This window comes from Ursus arctos, unplaced genomic scaffold (assembly GCF_023065955.2).
Source record: "Ursus arctos isolate Adak ecotype North America unplaced genomic scaffold, UrsArc2.0 scaffold_36, whole genome shotgun sequence".
NCBI classification, from domain to species: Eukaryota; Metazoa; Chordata; class Mammalia; order Carnivora; family Ursidae; genus Ursus; species Ursus arctos.
In genome coordinates, this window is record NW_026623050.1 from 20,939,736 (window position 1) to 20,966,623 (window position 26,888).

The following is a 26,888-nucleotide window of genomic DNA, read 5'->3' on the forward strand; positions in this document are numbered from 1 at the left end:
GTATTACACCTTCCATTCAGAATGCCCTTCTCAATCCCTAGTCTGCTTGGTAAACTTAGTTTTTATGATTTTACACCTGTCACCTCTTGGGTGATGCTGGCCCTCACTCCATCAGGTTGATCTGGAAACTCTGTGTCCTGTTTATTTAGCGATCTGTTTCTCTCCTATTTGAGAGCAGGTACTATGTATACATAACGCTTGGTAAGTTAATACACTCAAATAAATTTACTTTAAAATCATTTATTTTAATTTGTTGATTGCAACAAAGCACTACTAATTTCTTCCTTGATCTCTTTGTCCTTGGGAGTGGTAATGCTGAAGTCTTAATTGCGTTAAAAGAAAAGTACTAAATACCTACCAATTGCCACAAATCATGCTGGGGGCAGGTAAAAAAATTAAGGTAGTAAGAGTAGTGACAAACTGATAACTAAAGATTCAAAATATATAATATATTTTGATATATATATAATTTGATATATATATAATATAATTATATATATATATACATAAAGATTCAAAATATATAATAACTCAAGAGTCAAACTATAATAATGCTCACAGGCATGCAGTTTTTATGGGCGGGGGTATTGGAAAAAGACTGATTTTAAATTAGGAGACTTGGTTTGTACTTCCAGTTATGATTACAATGTATTTAGTACAGTAAGTGTGATTTGGAAAAGTCAGTCAACCTTTCTACAACTGTGTCCTATAAGAGAACCAGATCCTTCTGATATAATATCACTATTGTAGATCTATTCTGCCACTCTTCTATTCTGCTTTTTCTATTACTAAGGAGTTGAGAAGTTAAAGACAGTAAATGAGGAATCTGTGAAAGCAGAATTGGTTAGAAACATAGAGAATGTCAGGAAAAAGATGATTTAACTATCCCCTTGAGAGTCAAGTCACAGAAACACAGTGAAAAGAGAAACTGGAATAAAAACTTCTATGAAATAGACCATACACCAAGCAAGTGTGAAAAAAAGTCTTACCTGAAAAGTAGCAATTTAAACACTAGACAAAGTATTTAGGGTAACAATTCAGACACTATTAGAATAAATTTCTGTGGTAGAAATCTTAAACCAATTTGTATCATAAGACATATTTAATATCCATATTTACCTGTCAAATATAAACAAAAAGTTAGTAATGCTAAAATTGATCACTTTTATGCTTTAGAATACTTTTATATTTTAGTTTATTTCTAATCAGTTAAAAATATTTAAAATATAATTAAGGAATGGCAAATGCTGCTCCAAAAATTTTAATTTTGAAAAGAATAGCATTTGGAATAAGTTTCTAGAGATAATAGAGATTAGTACAAAAAAGAGCCCGGCCTTGAAGTAACAAAACCTGGGTTCAGATTTGCCTAGTTATTTCATTTCTTTGAGTCACCCTTAAAGGGAGGGATGGATGATATTTGCTTCCACTTATTTTATACAGATGCTATAACATTAAACAATATATTATACACTTAATAAATTTGTAAATTATGCACACATGCTTAGGTTTAACCTAGATTTTAGACAGGTATGAAACATTTACATATCATTTAACTTATGAAGTATTCATTATTTTAACATTTTTTTAAAAGGTTTTATTCATTTATTTGTCAGAGAGAGATTGAAAGAGAGAGAGAGAGACCACCAGCAGTGGGAGAGGTGGGCAGAAGGAGAAGCAGGCTCTCTGCAGAGCAAGGAGCCTGATGTGGGGCTTGATCTCAGGACCCTGGTATCATGACCTGAGCTGAAGGCAGATGCCTAACCGACTGAGCCACCCAGATGCCCCCATCTTAACACTCTTAAAACAAGTGCTCCTAGAATCTATTTCTGCCTTCAAGGCTGTCCTAAGAGTTTCATTTACGTTAGTTAACAGAATAGAAATCACAAACTTAGCTGGTAAGCACCAAAGTATCATACATATAGAATTAATGTTTATACACAAAATGCCTATATAAAGAAGTTAATACAATCATATCCTTAAAATAATAAGAGAGTTTATTAAAGGGATTGGAGAGAACATTTGTGTACCAGAAAACACTGCTGCCAAAGTTGTCAAGCTTACAAATCTGAAAGTTTGTGATTCTACCCAGAATGAAAGCAAACAGATTTTCAGGACTACTAAAACAGGCCATATATTATTTAGTAAGAAATCCATTTAAGATTAATGCTTATGTTTCTTTCCCAGGCAACAGGAAAGAACAGCAGTAGCTGCAGCTGCTACTATCCCTGCTGCTAAGTGTTTCTAGCAACACCAGACTTTCTAGATTGGTTCATTCCATCAGCTTCTTCGATTGGTCAGATTTCAAGACAAGAAACAACTTCAGATTTACAACTTTAGAAACAATGTAAAACAGCCTACACAAAATGACACAAATGGTTTAAAAAAAAAAAAAAGATGGGCAAATATATATATTAGATAGATAACCAGAATGGGTCAAAAATATTCATATCAAAGGAGAACTTAACATAAAATACACAGGATCGTTTTCTGTTGACAACAGGCAAAAACTATAACAAAGATAAAAATCATGAACCTTTTCTTGTGTCAAACAGCGCAGAGATCTATAAAACAAACCATTAAAAATACTAAGAGGAACTGTGAGAAATGTCATTTTTGTAAGAGATTAACACACTACTCATCTTCAACTGATTAAACAGACAAAAAAAAAGGATTTTGCAGAATTTGAAGGATTTGAAAAATACAGAAAAGTGGATTTAGCACATATCTATATACAGTGAATACACAGTGTGATATAAAGAGAATGTCCAGAAGTATTTATAAAAATTGATAATTTGTTAGACTGAAACTAGACCTCAACAAATATAAAAATTCAGAAATTGAATGAGCTTCATTCTCGGATCACAATATAATGAAGCTACAAATTAATCAAATACAAAACAAAAGAAAATGAAAGAACTCTCCCAAGCGCATGAAGAGTTAAAAAAAAACCCCACCAAACTTCTATTTGGGTCAAAGAAGAAATTAGAGCTATAATATCACACTATTAGAACATAATGATAATTTTAACAAATCATACCCATACCTAAGGGATACAGCCAAAACCATAATCAGAGGCAAAATCAGATATAAATGTTCATATCTTACATATGAGAAGACTGAAAACAGGGGCGCCTGAGTGGCACTGCAGTTAAGCGTCTGCCTTCGGCTCAGGGCGTGATCCCGGTGTTATGGGATCGAGCCCCACATCAGGCTCCTCTGCAATGAGCCTGCTTCTTCCTCTCCCACTCCCCCTGCTTGTGTTCCCTCTCTCGCTGGCTGTCTCTATCTCTGTCGAATAAATAAATAAAATCTTTAAAAAAAAAAAAAAAGACGACTGAAAACAAAGAATTACATTTAAAGAGTAAGAAAAAAATCCCAAGAAAATCAGGAGAAGGAAAAGAAAGGCACTTAATAAGTAAGAAAAAAGACAAAAAAAAAAACCCCACCAAAAAACAGAACACCCTGATATATCAATCTTAGCTTCAGAAAACCGATAGACATAAACTACAGCTAAGTATAATTTGAAAAAAAAAAAAAAAAGGAAAATTGAAATGTATAAAACCAGAAATATGAAAATAAATATAAGAGATATAGAAGATAACTCAATTTAGGAGAGAATAATATATGTAATGCTATGCCTATACATTTGAAAATCTGAATGAATTCAAGGAAAAACAAATTACTAAATCTGACTAATGAAGTAAAAACCTAACCAGAAAAAAACCACAAAAAATTGTCAAAGAATTACCTCCAACAAAGGCTCCAGGCCTAGATGGTTTTATGGTTGAGTTCTTTAAAACTTTCAAGAACAAATAAGTCCCATGCTATATAAACTGTTCCAGAGCACAGAAATTTAGGGAAAGAGTTCCAATTCATTTACGAAGCTGGCCTAACCCTGATATCAAAACCTGACAAAGATAGCACAGAAAAAGAAAATTACAGACCAAAATATTAATATAGATGCAAAGATCCTAAATAATATACCTGAAAACAGAGATTAACAGTACACTCAAAGATACACATCTTGACATGAAGGGAACATTCATTCTAGAACTAAAAGAAGGGTTTATATTTTAGGTAATATCTTTATATATCATATCAGTAGGTCAAAGAAAAAAGCACTTCATAATAATCTCAATAAATGCCCAAAAGCATTTGATAAATTTCAATATTCATTTCTCATAAAGTAGCAAATAAAGTCTTGATCAACTATAAATGATACATCCTTAACATCAAAGAACTATAAGAGGAAATGATGCCTATCATTATTATTTAAAATCAGAAGGAAAATCTATTAAATGTAATAAAATAAAGAGAATGAGGAAGATACACAGAATAAACTTTACTCAAGTCAAAAGTAATAACTGAAAAATTCAGTAAATATAAAATGTACAAAATAAACAGAAGTCTATAGATATCCTATAAACTTAAACCAATAGTAAAGCAACAGAAAAAATATTTTTAATATAAATAAAACAATAAAAATTACCAAGGAATAAAACTTAATAAGAAAAACAAATGGACTTAATTGAAGGGAAAAACTGAAACTTCACTGAAGGGCATGAGAAAGATGTAAATTAAGAAATATACTTCTAGCTCGGAAATTAATTTTTTTTTAAGACTTCACATTTAATGCATGTTGAATCAAAATTCCTTTGAGGTTTCCTTTTTTAAAGTTAGAAAGAGTGATCCCAAACTTCATATGAAACACATTAACTGGTCTGAAAATAAAACCAAGGAAAATTTTAAAAAAGAGGGATAGAATAGTAAGGGGAGTCTGGTCCCACCAGTTTTTTAAATAGTTAATAGTTAAAATAGTAAAAATGGTATGGTACTGGAATAAGAACAGAAAACATCAAGGAAAAAAAACTGAATCTAAAAGGGCTTTAGTAAGTTAAAAGTTCTATTACAGATTAGTGTGTTAGTGTGTTAAGAGAAAAAAAAATTCAATAAACGAGGCTGGAATAATTAATAATATTCAGAAAAAACCTGAAATTAGTACCTTATCTAATGGCGTTCACCAAAATAAATACCAGATGGAACAAATGATTATATATGAAAAGTGAAATCTCTTAAAAAATATCTAGAAAAAGGGGCGCCTGGGTGGCTCAGTCCTTAAAGGTCTGCCTTCAGCTCAGGTCATGATTTCAGGGTCCTGGGATCGAGCTCAGCGGGGAGACTGCTTCTCCCTCTCCCACTCCCCCTGCTGTGTTCCCTCTCTTGCTGTCTCTCTCTCTCTGTCAAATAAATAAATAAAATCTTAAAAAAAAAATCTAGGAAAAATACAAGGGTATTCCACTGCTAATGGCTAAATCAAACTACTTATAAAGAGATTAACTAAAACAACAGACAGCAATCTTGAAAAAATATTTACATTTTAATAGTTAATATCCTTAATATATACAGGTTCATAAACCAGCAATCTCCATTTTGATAATCTACACTAAATTATATCATCAAGAATGTTTGCTACAGTGTTATTTGCCACTGTTCCCCCTTCAAGAATTATGTGAACAACGGGGCCAAATTTGGTTAAACAATAACAAGAACATATACACAAAAAGGTGGCATTAGAAAAAATAAAAAGAAATAAGCCAAAGTGGTTATTTTTAGGTAATAAGATTTACTGGTACTGTTTTTTTTAAATACATTTGTAACTCTTTCCCAAAACTGTAATTATGAATACATATTACTTTTGCAGTTCAAAAATAATATAAACACATTAATGATCATTTTCAGAAACACGAGATTATCAGAATTCAAAAGTTTCAGCAAATACAGAAGTTCTCCATCATTTGTGAATTAAACTGTTTTAGCATGCTTAAAGCCCCTTTAAGCTTTCTGTTCCTATTAGTATCTTAATTTAGCATGAAAATAGTTAAAAGAAGTTAGTCAATCCTATCTTAGATTATACCTTCATTTTTTTTCTCTCAAAGGGATTTTGATTTTAATGACTGTGAAAGGGATTAATTTCACAAAAATACATCATTGAACATGACTGCAATGAATTATACAAGGGTCTATATGCAACAGAATAGCTTAAAATAAAGGTATATTTCATATTAATAACATTTTTTCATTGAGTATTTAAAACAGAATCAATTTAAGACTGGTCATTCTATGCTAAATTTTTATGCAGGAAACCTCACAAAGGTACTCCAAATAGGAAGATGACTAGTCTAAAGGGCCATTAGGAAAGGACAAAATTTCTCTAAAAATCTTTATAGAGAGGAATGTTATTTCGTGTCTAACTGAAATTTCTTCTGTGATTTAACACTCTTGTACTTGAAAAATAGTTATACTACATTTTGCTTTCTCTAGACAACACAACTTAAAATAATTAAAAAGCTTTTGACGAGCTATTTCCTGATACTTTGATCTACTTCTTGCCTGTCTGTAGTCCTCCTACTTTTTCATCTCTCAAGTTATTTAAACCCACATGGCAAATTATGGTTTTAGGCAATACATAATCAAATGAAAGAATAATTTGAATTTCGAGCTCCCACATGCTATGATGCTGTGGACACACAAACATACTTTTCTTCTTAGCCCATGTCATGGGCTTCCATGGGCTTCCACTTCCACTCAGGCTGAATTCATTATGAAAATGTCATATATTATTTTGTCCAATTTGCCTTTTGGGAAACTAACAAGACATCTCTGGATAACTAGTTCCCAACATTTGCTACTTCAGACAACTTTTAGAATTTTAAAGCTATAAGAAACCTCATACTTCTTCTATTGCCTCATATTATAGATTATGCATCTGACAAAAAGAATGGTTAAAACACCTGTCTAGGTCACAAATTTAATGAGAGAATCTATTCTGTTGATACTCAGTCCAGAGTTTCTTCAACGTATCACATGTTTACTGATATTAACACCCTTTTAATGAATTAATATTTGCTTTTTTGTAGTTTTATAGGGTTATCTTTGTTTTACTTAGTTTAGTGAAAATTAATACTTACTATAAATACATACATATTTCTCATGAATGGGAGGGGCTGTGTCTTATTCATTATATCCTCAGAACTTAATACAGGGTCTGGCACATAGCAGGTATTCAACAGATTGTTATAAATTAAGAAAATGAACTTTATAGACTTGGGTCACATGCACACTGAACTTTAATTTTCTTAAAGAGAAAAAAATCTAAAGCTCTTCAGTTTAACTTTGTTCCCTTGATCATTTCAGACATTTTTCTCTACACTTTCTCCAGCTCCATTATGTTCCTTAAGGTGAGGGAATCACAATTTTGAATGAAGGTAGTTTTCTTTCTAGATACCAAAATTTGAGTAAGTGTAGTCCATTTGCATCATATTACACTGGTTAACAACAGCATTTATTTGACACTTTTCTTTCAAATTGTGTAAGTACAACACACAAATGCTTGCTGGTTTGACATTTAAATACCCTGGAAATGTTGGTTTTATTTACTTTGCCAGAATAAATTCTGTCTTCCATATCAACTATAAAAATGTTAAACAAAACTAGACTTAGCAACTATTAAATTGTCTTTATCCAGAAAGGCCCATTAGTCTTTATATTTTTGTTTTCTATATTTAAATAAATTATCTGTACAAATGACATTATTTGAGTGTCTAACATGTACAAGCCATGGAACTCCCTCATTCATGAATAAGTAATTCACGATATTCTAGAAACTTTTCTTTTTTTTTTGGTTGGCATAGAGAAGCATTAGCAAAGTTCTAGACATGAAAAAGGCCTTTAAGAAGTCTAAATAAAAAACATGCTTTAGTTTTCCCTTATACATTGACTTATTTATTGCCTTCCACTGTTCTAACCCCAGACACACCCTTCCTTTCATCCTTAAGAACTCTATAGGAACCCTTTCATTCAGCAATCCTATACCACTATCATTCTGCCTGCAAACATCCCTCCTATCATCCAGAAGAACTCTAGAGAAATCCTTTTATTCAATAATCCTGTTCTTTATGATATATGCTACCAGAGAAGCTTAGATAGAGATGGAAAGAACCTTAGAAATCTCTAAGTCAAAATCCCATATACCAGCATGATATTCACCAAGTATATATATTAGCCAAGTATAGCACTTAAGCTTTTTAATACATCAGCATGCCTAATGTATGCACATGATACTTACTTGTACTCATCATAGACTTCCTGTTTGGGCAATGAAGTCTCAGGATGTTCTTCTAGGGTATTTCGAATCCAGGAAAAGGCATGCATTTGCTGTGCCCGACTAGATGACACGGCATTCTGATCACTGATTGTAAAACAAAAAAAGGTTTTAGCTGAACCAGACAGCAATTAATTGACAATTTTTTTAAAAAAAGATTTTATTTATTTGTTTGACAGAGAGACAGCCAGCCAGATAGGGAACACAAGCAGGGGGAGTAGGAGAGGAAGAAGCAGGCTTCCAGCGGAGGAGCCTGACGTGGGGCTCAATCCCATAACGCCGGAATCACGCCCTGAGCTGAAGGCAGGCGCCCAACAACTGTGCCACCCAGGCGCCCCTAATTGACAATTTTTGAGCCAGGCCTATAAGTTCCATTAAACAACTGCATATAAACACAATACAAATAAATGACCAAACCAAACTCAAGCCATACAGTAGATGCCCAGTTATCTATATTCAAATTGTCCACCTGTGATGGTGAGCCATTTTTCTACAGCTAGTGACTGACTGAAGTTATTGCCCGGTTCCATCCCTCCTGATGGTCTCTATAGTGGCATAGGTGATTGAGCACTGACAACATAAGGTATTTGTTTTGGTGAAAACGACCTCGAAGTAGATATTTGCTCACTTACTTGCCTGTTCATTTGCCTAAACCTACCAAATCATCAAACTTTTAAAGTAAGTTGTGGATAAATATTTTCTATTTGCTTGTTAGTGTTTTCAAGTAACTACCCTGAAACCATATTAAGCACTCCATGCTCCAGAATGCAATTCACACCAGAGAGATCTTGAGAGGACAAATCTCCTCCTACCGTCCTTCCTCGAACTGGCCCCCCGCCCCGGGCCAATACTTCTACTAACGTCCTAAGATTCTACTATATGGCAGTGTCATTTATAAACTAAATCCATAAAATGGACACCCAAGATAACACAAGGGACGATCCTCCATTGATTCTGACACTCATCCCAGCTAATGGAACAAGAATTTATTTAATTCCAAAGAAGAGAGAGAGTTTCTAGGACAAAAAAATGATTCAAATGGTTATAAAATTTGGTTTGGGGGAGAAGAGGTAAAAGCAACAGAATTTTCATGCCATTTCTTTTTACACACAATTTTAAAATAACATTTCTTTTTATAAATAATTTTAAGTATAACTTACATGAATGAAATGAACTTTGAGAAATACTTAGAAGGATAATGAAACTTTTAATAGAATGCATGAGCTAACAACTTCTCTATTTTCTATTTGAAACTATTAAATATTTTAGTAATGAAAATATAGCAATATTTCCAAACACATAAGTATCTCACATTTATAGTAAATTCATGTTCCATATATGCAATTTAACTTTTTCTTTATATTCTGTTATCTGTTCACCTAACAGTAACTAAAAAAAACTCCTGCAACTTCATCGCTTACAATACTTATCTATTTCTTTTTTGCTTTTCTGTCCAATTTTCAGTCCCTCACACTGCATAAATATATTGATCTGTTTAAAACACATAACCCAAACTGCATTTCATAGCATTTACCCAGATGCACAAATGAATCAGCAAAAACTGTAAGTAAACACAATCAAATATGATCAAAGACTAAAAGATCTACTATTTTGCCATTCTGTTTTCTGATGATTTTAGGAATAGCACACAACAAAAACAATCACAATACACACGCCACACACACCTTAAGGATGTCCTATTAACACTGTAGTTAAGGCAAAAGCAAGAAGAGATATACCTTTTCTCTCCATTGCTGAGACCAGAAGGCAGCTGAAGGTAGAGGTAGAGTTTCTCTAGGTCTGTAAAATTCTCAACTTCTTTCTGATTACAAAAGATTAAAAGGAAAACATCATTTTTAAAACAACTGCTTATCCCTCAACAAAATTTACTAACACCTGTGTACTGCTGGTAGGAATATAAATTGGTGCAGCCATTTTGGAATACACTATGGAGGTTTCTCGAAAAATTAAAAACAGAAATACCATACGATCTACTAATTCCACTGCTGGGTATTTACCGAAAGGAAATGAAACCATAAATTCAAAAAGATATATGCATCTCTATGGTTATTGCAGCATTATTTATAATAGCCAAGATACAGAAGCAACCTAAGCGTCCAGTGATAGATTCATGGATAAAAAAGATGTGGTATAGATATACAATGGGATATTACTCGGCTGTAAAAAAATAATGAGATCTTGCCATTTGCAACAGCATGGATGGACCTAGAGGGTATTACGCTAAGTGAAATAAGTCAGTCAGAGAAAGACAAATACCATGTGATCTCACTCATGTATGTTCTCTAAAAAATAAAACAAACAAAAAAGAGCAGAAACAGACCCATAAATACAGAGAACAAACTGGTGGCTGCTAGAAGGGAGGGGACGGGGGGGGGGTGGTGGGCAAAATGAGTGAAAGGGAGTGGGAGGTACAGGCTTCCAGTTACAGAATGAGTAAGTCATTGGACTGACAGGTACAGCATAGAGAATAGAGTCAATGGTATTATGATAGCATTGTATGGTGACAAATGGTAGCTACACTTGTGAGGCTAGCATAATGTACAGAAACTTGTTGAATAACTGTCATACACCTGAAACTAATGCAACACTGTGTGTCAACTATACATCAATAAAAAATAATTATTAAAAAATATTGACTGTCTAAATTTAAACCAGATGGAATGAATCACCTGCCAAAGAAAAAAATTTAGGCTTTTTTTCTCATCAGTAAAATAATAGTTAAGTTGTTTGATAAATTTATTGCACATAAAAAGTTACTAAAAGAAAATGGTACTTTCAATTCTTATATTCTAGATATAAAAAAAAAATCAATGCTTAGACAAAAATTTCTCAGTTTTAATCACATTTAAAGAAGGAGGATTGCACAGGATTATAGGAAAAGTACTAGACTAGAAGTCAAAAGAATATTAATTAGTTAGTCTTAGCCTAACCATTTAACTGGCCATGAAGCTTTGGTGCTCTGGCAAATTTTCCTTACAACTGTAAAATGGATGACATGACTTCTGTGATCCTCTTCTAATTCCCAAAAACATAGAACACATGACTGATGATGCTACTGTCACATGGGGATAGAACTGAGTTTAAAAATACTGAGGTCCTACCAACAACCCTTTCCACACAATGCAGATGTAATAATTATTGGTAGAGTTGCAGCAGTGGCTGCTATTTGGAGGACCTACTTGGAAGATTCTCTATAGCTATTCTGCAACTAGATCTTTCTGTCTCTAAACCTATTCTTTAAAATAATTTCTGCTATACAGAGGACTGTATATAGCTTTCTTTCCCAGCTGTTTGCCACAAAGTAGCTTCAAATGTGCCACAAACCCTGTTACAGTAAAAATGTCATAGTGAAATTCTGATAGCCTAATTCAAGCAAAACTTCATTGCAATTGAAAATATGGACAAATTATTGGCATTTCTGGTAGCAGAATTTATTCTTACATAATAAAGCACAGCTTAAACACAGATCCAATTAAAAAAAAAGCTGAAAACAATATAACTTAGCCTATGCTTACTCTCATCAGAATTCATCTATAAAACAATTTAATCCTAGAATTCATCCACAAAATGATTTAATCAATTACATGTAAATAACTCCCAAATCTACTTTTTTTCCCCATTCCACTGTCTATGGGGTGTTTTCCCAATTAGCTCTCACTCTAAGACCTAATAGATTTACCAGCAATATTCTGTATAACTCTCCTCTCAAAGAAAAAAAAAAAACACACATAGACATTTTCTTTCCCAACTGTTACTAACACCTTCTTTTCTCTAGTTCCCCAGCGTTCAGTTTTAGAGTACGCTTAATTTTGTTCCTCATCATATACTCTACTTTATCTAGCCCTCTTAACTCTTTCCCCCATATTCTCCCGCGCTCTTTATTTTCCTTGTCACTATAAAAGTCTAGGTGTTTAGCTGTCTTTCTTTTAACGGTAAAGGAGAATTCATTTACTCCCTTATTGATTCATTAATTTTATTTCCTGCCATGTTCCACAAATGATTTGCAATAATTACAAATTCACAATGAACCTACAAAGACTGGAAATACGCAAATGAACAACATAATAGTCCTTACCCTTAAGGAACTCAGAAAGATTCGTAATCACTAAAAAGTACAACACTAGCTGGCTTCCCTACCTCCAACCTCTCCCCACTTGAATCTATCTTAAATATAGTTCCTAAAATACTTTCTATTGAATATTATTAACATCACCCACTTAATCTCAACAATGCCTATCATATTAAATCCAAAGTAGATTACGTTATCAAAAAACCCACATAAGAAAAAGTTAACTTCTCAAAGAAAAGTTATTGAAACCGATTGCAAGTTTAGGGGAAACCTCAAATATAACCTAGTTAGTTGAATGAACTAAGGTGATAATTTCCTACCATTATGGTTGAAGATCTCTTCTTCTTCTTCTTTTTTTTTTTTTTAGAGAGGGAAAGAGAAGGGGCAGGAGGGAGAGGGAGAGAATCTCAAGCAGGTTCCACACCCAGTGTGGAGCTTGACATAGGGCTTCATCCTACAACCGTGGCCTGAGCAGAAATCAAGAGTCGGACGCTTAACTGACTGAGACACCCAGGTGCCCTGAAGATCTCTGCTGAAAACTTATGAGGACTTTTCTCTCACACATTTCAATCTTTGTAAGAAGATAAACAAAAGGAAATCTTTAAAATTTGATTTAGATGTCAAAAAACCTTCCAGGAAACCACTTTAAACTTAATTGTGCATGTGACCTAGTTAGTGCTTTGATCTTTACATCCTGAACAGAAAAGCCTGTAGCAAAAAATCAGATTCAGCATTCAGTTTGATATCCTGTGATCCAGAGGAGAAAAAAGGTGTAATGTAAGATAAGCAAAATCAAGTTACTTTTGGATGGTTCAAGGTGAAGTTTGGTATCGACTGCTACCACTGAAAACTCCCTTCCCCTCTGAAGTTTTGGCTGATAAAGAATACTCATTCACATCATGAACTAGTAGCATGGAGCTAATTCCTTTTATGAGGTACAATGCTCATCAATATTCCATTTGCTCATCTACATTTCTCCATTTCCTTTGCAGCTAGTTTAGGACCGTGAATGGTGCACAAATGATATATTTCATTTCTCAGTTAACATACTTAAGAATCAATGCTCCATTCTCTTTCTCCCTTTGTGCACCTTGGAAGCCATGTATTTCACTGGTGAAACTACAACATTCCAGCGTCTCAATGGGGGTTCCCAAGGGACTATGTGGAGCAAGGGCCTCCAATGATCTGCGCTGTACATACGATATGAATAAAAGTAAACTTTTGTGGTTATACCCCCAGTACTTCAGGCTTACTTTGTTATGGCAGCACAGTCTAGCCCATCCTGATTAATACAGAAAGTTAGACTTTTCCCTCTAGCACTTCTAAGAGAACAGAAGATCCCTTTTCTATATGTAGATAAAAATGTGAGGAGGGGAAAAGGATTCCTCTCTGTCATCACAAAATCTTTTATTCAATCATTTTTAGAATAGTATTTAACTTATTGTGAAATTCCAAATTAAATTAACCACAAATATAAGATATTTATATTTATCAAAATGGAATATGAGCTAAAAAAAATAAGGTTGAGAACCACTACATTAGAATATACAGCCTTCATGCCTTCTTCCACTTAACTTCCACTTCTAAAAAAACAAAGAGAAACAAACCACAAAAACCCTACTTCAGGCGCCTGGGTGGCTTAGTTGGATAAGTGTCCAACTCTTGATTTCAGCTCAGGTCATCATCTCAGGCTTGTGAGATCAAGCCCTGTGTGGGGTTCTGCCCTGGGCATGGAGCCTACTTAAGATTATCTCTCTTCCTCACCCTCTGCACTCCCCCTGCTAAAAAACAAAACAAAACTAAACAAAACATAAATAAAACAAAAAACAAAAAGAACTACTTAAAAATTTAACTCTAATAATTTTGGACACATGATCCTATAATATGCCTATCTGTCCCTCTACTTTGGGCCACAGCAATTACTCAAGAATTTACACTCAATTAATTTGCATTCCCTGGGGGTTTTTTTGCATTTACTGTTCAAAAAGTGATTTTCAGTGTCTAGTTATACCTTCCCCCCTCAAATAGATTGAAGATTCTGGTTTGCCCAAACTCAATCATTTTTTTTTTTTTAAAGATTTACTTATTTGAGAGTGAGAGAGAGAGAGAGAGAGAGAGAGAGCATGCATGCGTGTGGGAGCATGAGTTGGGGGAAGAGCAGAGGGAGGGTGAGAGAGAATCCTCAAGCAGACTCCCCACTGAGCACATGGAGCCCGATGTGGGGCTGATCCCAGGACCCTGAGATCATGAGATGAGCCGAAATCAAGAGCTGGTCACTCAACCACTGAGCCACCTAGGCGCCCCAAACTCAATTACCTTTTGAAACAGAATCCTGAAAGATAAGACAGAGCCAGATGGGAATCCTTTAATATTTTAATATCCCATTTAATTTTTTAAATATAAAATGATAAAGTATTTCAAAGTACAGGAAGTAGGCACACATGCACCACTATTCATTTAGAAGATGCTAACTTTTTGCCATATTTGCGAATTCACTGACTTTAAGCTGATTATACAATAGTCACATGGATTAAAACCAGCTTATTCATTCTTTACTGATAGTTATCATAAAGTTTCATTATTTCAAATAGTGCTACAGTGAAAAGCCTTTATTTGTGACTGCTGTATCTTTTGTGCAAGACTTTTTTCTATGGTAAACACTCAAAAGTAGAAATACTTGGTCATCAAGGATGCACATCTTCAACTTTATTAGGTATTTCCAAATTACTCCCTGAAACCGTTAGGCCAATTTATATTTCCAACAGCAAAACTACAATTTTTCTACATCCTTGTTAAAACTTAAGATTTAAATGTTAGCTACTCTTATGGGTATGAAAAAATATTTCACAGTCTTACATTTTCTGGTTGAAGATAAGACAAGTATCTTTTCATATTATTTATCATTTGAGTTTACTCTAATACTATGGCTATCAATTTTAGCATGCATCAGAATCACATGAAGAGCCTGTTCAAGACTGCAAAACCCCACCTCCAGAGTTTCTGATTCAATAGGGCCTTGAGTGGGGGCCAAAGAATTCTGATTTCTAATACGTTCGTTCCCACTGATGCTGATACTGCTAGTCAGGGAATCTCATCTAAAGAACCACATTGTTCAAGGAACCACACATTTAAAAATGAGGCTATTTATCATGTAGTCTATATACTAATTCTCCATTGGCTATACGTGCTGCTATTATATTCTCCTAGTTGTAGCTTGTCTTTTCGTTTTGGAGTCTTTGATGCAGAGAAGTTTTTAATTTCCAGGAAGTCAAATATATCAACCTTTTCATTTATAATCTGTGTTTTTTGTGTCTTGTTTTGAAATCCTTCCCTATACCAATGTCATAAAGCTACCCCTTGTTTTCTTTTTAAAGTTTTGTTTTTCACATTTAGGTGTTTAATTCCCCTGGAATTTATTTTTCTATAAAGCCGGGTTCTAATTTAAATTTCCCCACAAGGTTAGCTAATTGTCCAATATAATTTACTGAGTAATTCAGCAATTCCCTTCCAATTTTTCATACCATATATCTATTATGGGATTCTTGTTTATTTACAGGTTAAAAAGAGTGCCATTTTTACTTTCAGTATTTAAAAACACCTTTCTCTAACGTGTAATTTAATTTAGAAAAAATCAGTAATTTATCCTTGAGAGTAATATAGCAAAATGTATGATTCTTCTTGAACTTGTGTCAGAGATTTTTCATATAAAAATATCACCCAATAATTGATTAACATAGTAATAAAGCAGCTTTGATAGAGCTTTTATAAATCGGAGTTTAACAGGCAAGTTTCCTATTGATAAATAACTAGTATGAATATATGGCCTATATATTAAAAATGAATGAGACAGCTGCTACTTGAGCTTGATAGACTGACCCTTCAAATCTAATCTATTTAAAGTAGTAAGATATAGTAGTAGTAAAGTGTAGAATATAGAATTAGAAGGCTTAGAGCCGAATTCCAGATTCGCACTCATTAGTTGTGATACTAAGGAAAGCTGTTCAAGCTGAGTAATCTGTAAAACAGTGACAAAATGCTCATAAAATTTTTGTGAGGATTAAAATCAACTTATAAAATATATCTATGATAGATATTATTATTATATAAATATTATTCTGAAATATATAATTGCTTAAGAGATTTTGGTAGAGAGTTTATTATTCAAATTCTATCAACAAGTACATAATCTTTTATTTGAAAAAGGTCTTGCAGGAACTATTTTAGCCTGGTGACCTCCACTAACTTGGGAGGTCACCATAAGAAAAAGGCTCCTAGATATCTTTCGTGAGCATCACACTTGCCCCTAAGTTACTGAAGACAATGTGCCATCGGCACTGACTTCCCACAAGGTGAATGTAGAAAACGGTAGATACTATTCCCTCCTAAGCCATGAAGATGAAACAGAAGTTAGAAATTACTTCTGACAACAACTGTGCTACTAGAGAGAAAGAAATCAATTTAAGCAGAACAGGTCAGAAATAAAAGCTTTTCCTAGGTTGGACGTGGAACAAAATGTGTAACTTTCCACTTGTCTTCTATCATAAAAAATACTTGAGGGGCACCTGGGTGGCTCAGTTCGTTAAGCATCTGCCTCTGGCTCGGGTCATGATCCCGGGGTCCTGGGATGGAGCCCCGCATTGGGCTCCCTGTTCAGGGGGAAGCCTGCTTCTCCCTCTCCCTCTGCTCCTCCACCCTGCTTGTGCTTTCTTTATTGTGCACTCTCTCTCTCTCTCTCTCCCTGTAATAAATAAATAAAATCTTTAAAATAATACTTGAAACAATATTCTATATTTTAAAGACTGAATTTATTTTTAGTATTTCTGCTTGTATGCTCAGGACATCTGCCTCTGAACTATCAATACAAGCGGGATGGATTGATGAGGACCAGGTAGAATTTCAAATATCTGATTACCAGAACTTGAAGCCCTTCAAGCAGATGGTAAGGAAATATATTCCCGGTATTTACTGCCATGGAATATAGTTATAGGGTGGTCTGAATGGAGAGATCTGCTCCTGTTTTTAGGGACCATGCTGAATTGGGTTTACTCTATAATTTCTCAAATGTTAATAAAAAGGAATTTCTCCTGTTCGAAATCAGTTTCGCTAACAATGCGTTTCCTGTTATGAGATTTCCTTCTCAGGTGTTATTCAGATTTGTTTTTTGTTTTTGTTTTTTTAAAGTAAGGTCACAAAACCGGGAAAGGGTTGATGCTTACAAAGACCATAACAAATTGAAGGCTTAATTGTGAAGCTTTCAAGCAAATCTGTGGTGGTGAACTGAAATCTGAGTATCATTATCTTTATTTCCAGAAAAAGCAGAAACTCTTCTGCTCAATCTTCTATTGAGATGTATCAATACCCTTCAAAGAACTGGCCAGGCTGACAATGACTGAGTTCTGGTAGAAGATAATTAACCAGGGTATCATACCCATAATTAGTTCTTTAAACTTTACTTTTCAAACTGGTATCAGAAAAAGGTCTTTTTAAAAAGTTTTAACTTAAATTTGTATGTAGAACAGTCAGCTTAAAATCTAGAAACCTAAATTCTCCAGTTTGACTGTTTCTTCAGTTAGCCACGTATGGAGGGAAAATATATACACTGACAGGATAGTTAGGCTTGAATTTGCGTTTGATTTTATAAACTACAAAAAACAAAACAAAAACATAAAAAAAAAAATCTAATTTTTTCCTCCTCAGGTGACACTGATTCAGAAGCATAGTACTAAAAGGCCTCTTTTTTCACCAGCATCAGTGACAGAAGGACTAAAAGGGGGAAAGTAGAACCTTATTCTATAGCCTTTTTTTTAATTTATGGAAACAATCAACATACCTGATATTATATTCTCTCAGGCCCCAGCAGTTGTGAAAGCTGTCCTCCCACAGGATTGAATAAGGAAGATAGAGAAAAAGGTCAAGGTATGAGGACTCTAGTTTTCAATGCTTGTTGCTTAGAATTCTTAATTTTCACTTTCCTAACTTGCTATGATAGAACCATAGCGGGTGTGGCGTGTGATTTTCTTTTGAGCTACCTGCTATAAACAATGAAGGTGGAAGTTATTTTTCTATTCTCAGTTCTAGAAAATATAAATCAAATGGGGAAAATGATTTTTATTGTACTTGTATTATTGTGAGAATTTATTTGTAAACTACTGAATTAGATATAAAATGAAAATGGTTTTAAACTTCTGTTTAAAATATTCTGCTCTGAGATTAGGAATGTAATGAGTCCATTTGAAAGATATTACTAAGGGACAACTTTAAAAAAGTAAAGCAGGGCTGACAAGCGAACTTCAGCAAAACCCAAACTTTGTTTCTCACGTTCTTTAGTTCTGCTGGGTGATCTAAAGAATCCATGACCATCTGAAAACAAACCAACAAACAAAAACCCCTTTCAGCTTGCCTCAACTACTATCAAGCCTAGAGAACTGACATCAAGAAGCCCTGAAGGGCTACGGTGTAAGCACTGGAAAAATCACACTTCAAGGCAGTTAAGTAAGGTATTTCTGAGTAGATTCTGTGTAATATATTAGGAAAGTTCTGCACATAAAATTAGAAATAGATTAAATTATGAAAGAAAAAAGTTAAAGAGATTGCCATGGACATTCTAAACATCTACTTGTATCTAACAGTGGTCATTTTAAAGAACGTGCTTTAAAATATACTTTTTTTTTTAAAAGGGCTTAATAATAAAGAAGGAAGCTGCATTTCTGAAACTGAAATAATGAATAACATGGTAGTAAGTATCACACCTACATAAGTGCCCAGATGACTAAAGACCAAACAAAATGCTGACAGACACGGGCATGTTGGTAAATATTTGTACGGCAGGTACAAGGGTTCAACTAGGCAGAGGGTACATAAAGTCATAGATTTGAGTCCCTTTGAAATAGGATTCAGGAGAGCCATCTCTAGACAGAACACTACTACCCATAGTTAAATTCTACAAATAGCGACCACCATGGGATCACTTAGGTGAGGCAAAGGTTATTATCGACATCTCTGTGTCCCTTATAAAAAGACCCTGGCATTCTACTAGTGGTTGGCAATAGGGGCAGGGGCACTAATAAGGAGAAGGTTTAGGTCTTTCTAGTCACTGTGTTTTAAACTTTTTTCAGCCCCGGAAAAAAGGATGGTCCCTAAGAGAGCAGCTATTATGTTCCCCCCGAAATGGATTTCTAATTGATTCAAGATTACAAAGCCTCAGGAGAGGTGTAGGCCAGAGACAGGAACGTTCAGTTCCATAATTGCTATCTCCATTCCTAGTAACTTCTCCTTCTTTTGCCCTTAGTTTACTTTTCTGTAAGTTTGAAATGACTTAAAACACAAAGACAGAAAAACTACAATACTGTAAGAATTCGTTTGTTTTCTATCAGACCACACTTCTGTGTATTATGCCCTCCTTATGAATACCAAGATATTAATGAATATTGGGCTTCTGTCAGGTAGTGGGGAGAGACTGCCATTATTCTTTCCTATTTTTCTTTTTGACAATAAAATGAATCTGAAAGCTAGCTGAGAACGGTTAGGGCATTCCTGCTAATTATGAAAGAGAAGAGTTACTAGAACTCATGATTTGGGCCTTAATGGCAATTTAGGCCACTTGAGCCCCTAACAGGAGGAGAAAAAAAACCAAAAACCAAAAAACAAAAGCATTATCACTGTACTGTCCTCCCATACAAAGAGAGGATGAAATAACTCATGATTAATGTAAAAAAAAAAAAAAAAAAAAAGAATAAAAGGTTCAATATCCTCTAAATGGCCTGGCCCTACAGATTACTTCTTTATGGTAATAAAAAAATAAAACTTAACTATTTAAATCTGGCCCTTTTGTTGAGTCTTCCTCCCTGCCATAGTAAATTCTACAGAAAAATGCTCTTTCTTTTTTTTTTAATAATTATTTTTATTTTTTTAAGATTTTTTTATTGGACAGAGAGACAGCCAGCGAGAGAGGGAACACAAGCAGGGGAGTGGGAGAGGAAGAAGCAGGCTCATAGCGGAGGAGCCTGATGTGGGGCTCGATCCCAGAACGCCGGGATCACACCCTGAGCCGAAGGCAGCCGCTTAACGACTGCACCACCCAGGCGCCCCAAAAAATGCTCTTTCTTTTGAAAGTTACCCACTTCTTCATCAAGTGACTGAAGCAAACAAAATCAGATTCTGAAATAGGTCTTTGCTTACTAACAGTACCCCTAGGGCCACATCACAAGATAAGCCCTATCTTCTACTCTAACAATGAGCCCTTTTCAAGCTATAATATATTTTAATTAGATACTGCAAACAAAATTTTTAGTTTCAATCAAGACTGGGTTAGTAAGTTGACCTTGGTCATCATTTAGCATTCATTACACCACCGATCTGAGGTGAGAAAGCATGCCTTCTCCCATAAAGGAGGGAAAGGAGGAAGGAAGTCTTCCAATTGTATACACTTCATATATGCCCTCTCAATGACATATTATATTACACATCTCTGGAAGGCAGGAGAGGGCAAGTGCCTCTTTATCTCAGGAAGCAGATACACCATACTCTAACGTTTCATGTATCTTTTAGTTCTTGTCCAATCACTGCAGCAGTAGGCACACAGAAATAACTGGCTTCTAATCTAAGACATTAATCACGGGACAGACTTGGAAAGTTTAAAAATTAAATGAGAACATTCATTCTTTCATCCATCACTGAGTGTCTACTATGCTTTAGGCATGACCTTAAATTTTAATACGGGGAGAGAGACAATCAGTAAAATTTAAAAGTAAAACATATGTTATATGATTATGATAAATGCTATGGAGAAACAGTGTTGGGAAGGGATACATTTTAAACAAAAGTGGTCAGGGAAGGTTTCTTTGGGAAATAAGAAGATAAAATGTTTCACACCATGGCTAGCCAACAGGAAAGACTCTCAAAAGAGCTATCATAATTCTTTGTTCTACCCCACTCTTGCTTTTCTATTGACTAGTTGTTGTAATGGCTAGCCAGGGCAAGAACTGACAGTAAAGAGAGTCCACATTACTAAGAGATAAAAAGAGAGGCTGTCTTCTCATTATCTGTCCTCATACATACTATTATGGCTCCCTCAACCCTGTAAAGAATGACTCTCGGAAGAACCCTGCCCCAAAAGAATCTAACACAGAGGTCACAAACCCAAATGCCAGGCAGGTAATGCAAATGATTAAAGTAGACTATAGGGAAGAAAAATATCTATGTTGAGGAGCTAAAAGCCTGGTGAGGATTGAAAAGATTGAAGAGTATATGTCATGTTTGAAAGGGATAGCTGATATGTAGGCCCAGCCAACTGTTGTCATGTGAAGTAAGGACTTAGTGTCCTGAGTTTTGAAGAGAAACCAAACACACAACTTTTTTCTGTGAACTCTCACGATTTTGAAATATGGCAACCAATCTGAAATTTTAAAAATGCTGATGTGGGCCAAACAAAACACCTCTGTGGAACGGATGTAGCCTGTGGGTCTCTAGAGTAGTTCCTCTGGTCTACAAGGTCAAGGACAAGCAAGGGGTGGAGGGGGATGGGGCAGAGCGGGAGAGAGAATCCTGAAGCAGATCCCCAGCTGAGCGTGAAGTCCAGGGTGGGTGGATCCCAGGACACTGAGATCACAATCTGAGCTGAAATCAAGCGCCAGCCTTTCAACCAACTGAGCCACCCAGGTGCGCCTAGACTGTTAGTTTTTGTTCATTTCCCTGGGGAGGACAAACACTATTCCAATGGTAGTGGGAGATACGAGAGCAGTCTCTAAAGGATTACTGAATCAATATTCAGAACCTAGGATACAGTTAATACAGATTCAACACAAGTTCACTTCTTCACGTTTTCTACTATATTCTCTTGCAAGAGGACCCTCCTGAGAGTTCTCACCTGAAAGGAACCTGCCTTACTACTCGAATAATCTAAATGATAGCATCTGTCACCTTGTTTCAGGTTTCTCCAGCACTCCGAAAGGAATAGTATTTTTCACTTTTATATTTCATAGTGGCAGTTTGCACAATTGTAATTAATTTAAATAATTAGAATAATTTTAGCTATTTTGTTTTAGTGAGCATGTTTTGAGTTCTTTAAAGGGCATTCAAACAACCTGCATGCAAAACAACCTGCATGCAAAAAATAAATTGCATTTACGATTATTGACTACTAAAATTCAGCTTTTAATTTCTTCATTTAAGATTTATTTTAAAGTTGGAAAATTATTTTCAGAAGTATTTTCTTCATTATAATAAACAGAATTTCAAAAAAAATTCACACATAAACTCATTTCAGATACTTTAAAAAAAGATATAGTCTATCACAGTTTTTAAATGCCTGGGCTCTGGAGTCAGACTATCTAGATTAAAAGCCTAATTCTATCAATTACCAAGTTTTATGACCTTGGGTAAATTACTTAACCTGTCTGAGCCTTCTTTATTTGGAAAATGAAGATGAAAACAGATTAATCTCATAGGCAAATTAAATGGACTGAATGATAAAATATTGAAAGTACTTGTCTGGCATATGTTAATAAATAATAAATACTAGCAACAACACAAAGAAACTCTGTGTGGGGGATATTATATACATATTACACATTCTTTTTGATAATTACTATTTGTGAATAATCATTCAGCAAGTGTTTACTGAGTATATTCCACATACTAAACACTGTGCTAAACACTGAAGATATAAAGACCACAAGAGCTTTACTTCCAAAAGCTTATTTTTGGAGAAGAAAGCAAATTAATCTGGTGATTAGCATACTATGCGGTAAGAGCTTTAATAGGAGTATGGAGCATTTTATAGGGTACATAAAAGCAGGGGTCCTTAACATACGAAGGTAAGGCAGATAGATAGGTTGAACTCATATGTATGTATGTGTGATACACACACACACACACACACACACACACACACACACACACAACGCTAAGCACCTTCTTCTTTGTCTTTCTCTGGTATGGAGGCTACAAAACAAAAACCCCCTCCATGTTCTAGTTTCTTACAGCTAGGAGTACCCAAGTGCCATTACTCTGGAGGTTGAAGGTCCTGAAGTGGGTTTTCAGAAGGGAAGTATCCTAAAGACAGAGCTCTAGAAGAAAGCTCCTTTGCCTTCCTCCCTTCTTCCTGCCTCACCATTTGGACAAAGACACATAAGTGCAGTAGCCATTAATGATGTGAGTGGACAAAAGATGACAGGGCAAAAAAGAGCCTAGGACTCCGCTGGCATTGTTGAGTTACTGCACCACTCTAGACTGCCTAACTTCGGATTTGTTACATAACACAAACTCTTATTTCTGGAAGCCACCAATAGTTCCATTTTCTGTTATCTGCTGTTACCTGTTACCTGAACGCCTTGCTAGTAGATAAACAAAACTTCCGTGTCTGAGCCGAGTCCAAAAGTAAGAGTAGGAGTGATCCAAGTGAAAAATTTGAGAAGGGCACAGCTGGCAGAGGAAAGAGCATCTACAGAGGCCCAAGGGAGGAGGGAGTCTGGAGTGTCGATACCAGCATCTGTTCTACAATATGCACCTTCTGGCTTCTCGGATGGCTTTAGCCAGATTCTCAACCTTTTCCATCCTCCATTCACTATGTTTCAGGGATTCAATACTCTCCTCTCCGTGGTTCCATATGGGGAGCATTCATTTTTAAATGGTATGTTCTGTGATAATGAACATAAAATGTGTCTTTGACTAATGTTTAGACTTCTAGAAACAAATTTATGGTAATTTAAGTCAATTACAACCACATTGTCAATTTACACATATAACACCTTCAACTAAAGCTGCCATGTGTGTTTACTACGTGCCAGGCACTGTATTTACACTAATCACCTCACTTAATAGTCACAACAACTCAGTGCATTAGGTACTATTATTATGTCCTTTTTTTTTTTTACAAAAGTGAATTAGGTAGATATGGTCCAAAATTAAACAGTAATGGTAATAATGGCTGGGGCAAGGATTCAAACCCAGGTCTATTTCATTCCACAGCCTCAGCTCTGAGCCATTCTGCTGTATCACTAATCAGTTTCCTTAGTTTCTGGCCTCTCGGTTTCACTTCACTTGCTTAAATCCTTCCTGCATCTATGCAGTAAAGTTTTAGTTCCCCATCTGTACTCTGTGGATTAGAGTGGTGGTGGTTCAGCCTGATTATGTCCTAATAGGAGAGGACGGAAGGAAGAAATATATGTAAGCAGAGTAGAACAAGGGAAAAGGGGAGAATGTCAGGGGGGAAAAAAAGTTCTTTTCCTCTCAAGGAATGAAACAAGTTTCTGTTCTTACTAGCAAACTGTGAAGTAATTCCAAAAACTAAATTCAAATATTTTAGCAAGCGTAAAGTCTCTAAAAGGCCTAAATTGAAGGTGGCAATACTTCCTTATAATTTAAATTGCAGTGTTTAATAACTGATTAGTTTATACTCATTCACACACTTAACAAATATATACTGATCATCCTCATGTTCCTTTGAAGCATTTTCCAGTGAATAGGTTCTTACACTGAAGAGGCTAAGAACAAATTAAAATGCTTATAATGATCACATACATAATACCAAGAAAGGTAACTAAGCACAGGTTACTATGGGACAGAAGAAGTACCCAACTCAGACCTGAGAAATCAAAGATGCCACTCCAGAGGGGGTGATATCTAAAGATGAATCTTAAAATATAAGTAGGTATAGCCAACAGAAAGAAAAAGAAAAAAAAAAAAGAGATTATCTATACCAGAGTTTCTCAACTTCAACACTACTGACAATTTTAGGATAATAAGTCTGTTATGGGGTGATGTCATGTATTTTGTAGAATAAACAGCCTTGTCTTCTACCTACTTGATGCTGATCACATACCCTGTGTGTAAGAATCAAAAATGTCTCCGGATTTTGTCAAATGTCCTGTAGGGGGCAAAAATGCCTCTGGTTGAGAACCACTGCTCCAGACCTGCACTATGCAAACTGGTTGCCACTAGCCACATGTGGCTATTTAACTTGAAATTAATTAAAATGGACTATAGGTTCAGTTCCTGAGACACATTAGCCACATTTTAAGTGTTCACTAGCCATGTTTCAAAGGACAGCGCTAGAGAGAAAATATATTCTCTTCTTTTATTTCACGACTATTCACTACAGCTTAATGATAGGCTGTGGATGGAGTGGAGAATCAGAAGATTAAACAAGAGTAAGGCCTGAGTATGAAAGGTCTCCCACGCCATAAGACAGGATAATTGGAAGCCAGTGAGAGGTTTTAAGCAAGGGTATAAAATAAACAGATGCACATTAAAGATGATTTTTTTTTTAAGATTTTATTTATTTATTCGACAGAGAGAGACAGCCAGCGAGAGAGGGAACACAAGCAGGGGGAGTGGGAGAGGAAGAAGCAGACCCATAGAGGAAGAGACTGATGTGGGACTCGATCCCGCAACGCCGGGATCATGCCCTGAGCTGAAGGCAGACGCTTAACCGCTGTGCCACCCAGGTGCCCCTAAAGCTGATTTTTTAAAAAAAGATTTTATTTATTCCTTTGAGAGAGAGAGAGCATAGTGTGCATGAGCAGTGGGGAAAGGCAGAGGGAGAGAGAGAGGGAGAAGAAGGCTCCCTGCTGAGGCAGGGCTTGATCCCTCAACTCAGAAATCATGACCTGAGTTGAAGGCAGAAGCTTAACCAACTGAGCCACCCAGGGGCCCCTTCATAAAGCTGATTATATAATGGTGCTGTGGAGAATGGAATGAAAGTGGAGAGTCTAGAAGCAATGGAGCAGCTGCAGTATTTCCAACAAGTATGGTGATCTGGATTAATGCAGTAGCAATAGGGATGGACAAAAATGGAGCAATTAAGGAGGCAGAATTGATAGAACTTGGTGACTGACTAGATACGAGGTAGGCTGAAGAAAAGAATGAAGTCAAGAATGACTACCAGGTTTTTAAGATGGATGAATGAGTACATCCACTAAGACAGTATGGTAGAAAGAATAATGGTCCTCCAAGATGTTCATGTCCTCATCCTCTAATCCCTGGAACCTGTAAATGTGTTACATTCCATGGCAAAAGGGACTTTGCAGATATGATTAAGGACCTTGAGATGGAGAGATTATCCTGGACTATCTAGTAGGTCCAGTGTAATCACAAGTGTCCAGATAAGAGGGAGGCTGAGGGAGCTTTGAATACAAAAAGAGAAGTGTCAGAGTAATGCAGTGGAAGATAGACTTGAGCAGCCATTGCTGGCTTTGAAGATACAGCCATTAAAAGCTAGAAAACGCAAGGAAATAGATGCTCCCCTATAGCCTTCAGGAGGAACACGGCCCCACTGATACTTTCATTTTATCCTAGTGAGACCTGTGTCAGACTGCTGACCTACAGAACTGTAATAAATTTGTGGTGTTTTAAGACACTACATTCATAGTAATTCATTGTAGCAGCAATAGGAAACTAATATAGATAGGTTTAGAATGTGGGGTAGAGAATTTGGACACAATGAGGCTGGTTCTGGAAAAGCTGAGTTTGAAGTGACTATGGGACATCCTGGTAAAACTGGTCAATTGATAACTAGTTGGATATATGAATCTGGAACTTAAGTTGGGGATATCAATTAATTGACATTTCACTGAAACGAACAAAGTAGATGAGATCATCATGGGCAAACCCAGAAAGAATACAGAGGACTTAGGTAGA

At 35.5% G+C, this 26,888-nt stretch overlaps 1 protein-coding gene across 4 annotated transcripts in view; it reads right to left on the reverse strand.

The window, feature by feature from the left end:
• The window catches only part of RFX7 (regulatory factor X7), a 128,770-nt gene that overhangs the window by 41,615 nt on the left and 60,267 nt on the right, over nucleotides 1-26,888 (reverse strand). For all 4 annotated transcript variants that reach the window (XM_057306135.1, XM_057306138.1, XM_057306137.1 and 1 more), the window contains 2 exons: nucleotides 9,901-9,983; nucleotides 8,126-8,248 (listed from right to left, as the gene is read on the reverse strand). In XM_057306135.1, coding sequence (XP_057162118.1) covers nucleotides 8,126-8,248; nucleotides 9,901-9,983 — 206 coding nt within the window. The remainder of the gene's footprint in view (nucleotides 1-8,125; nucleotides 8,249-9,900; nucleotides 9,984-26,888) is intronic.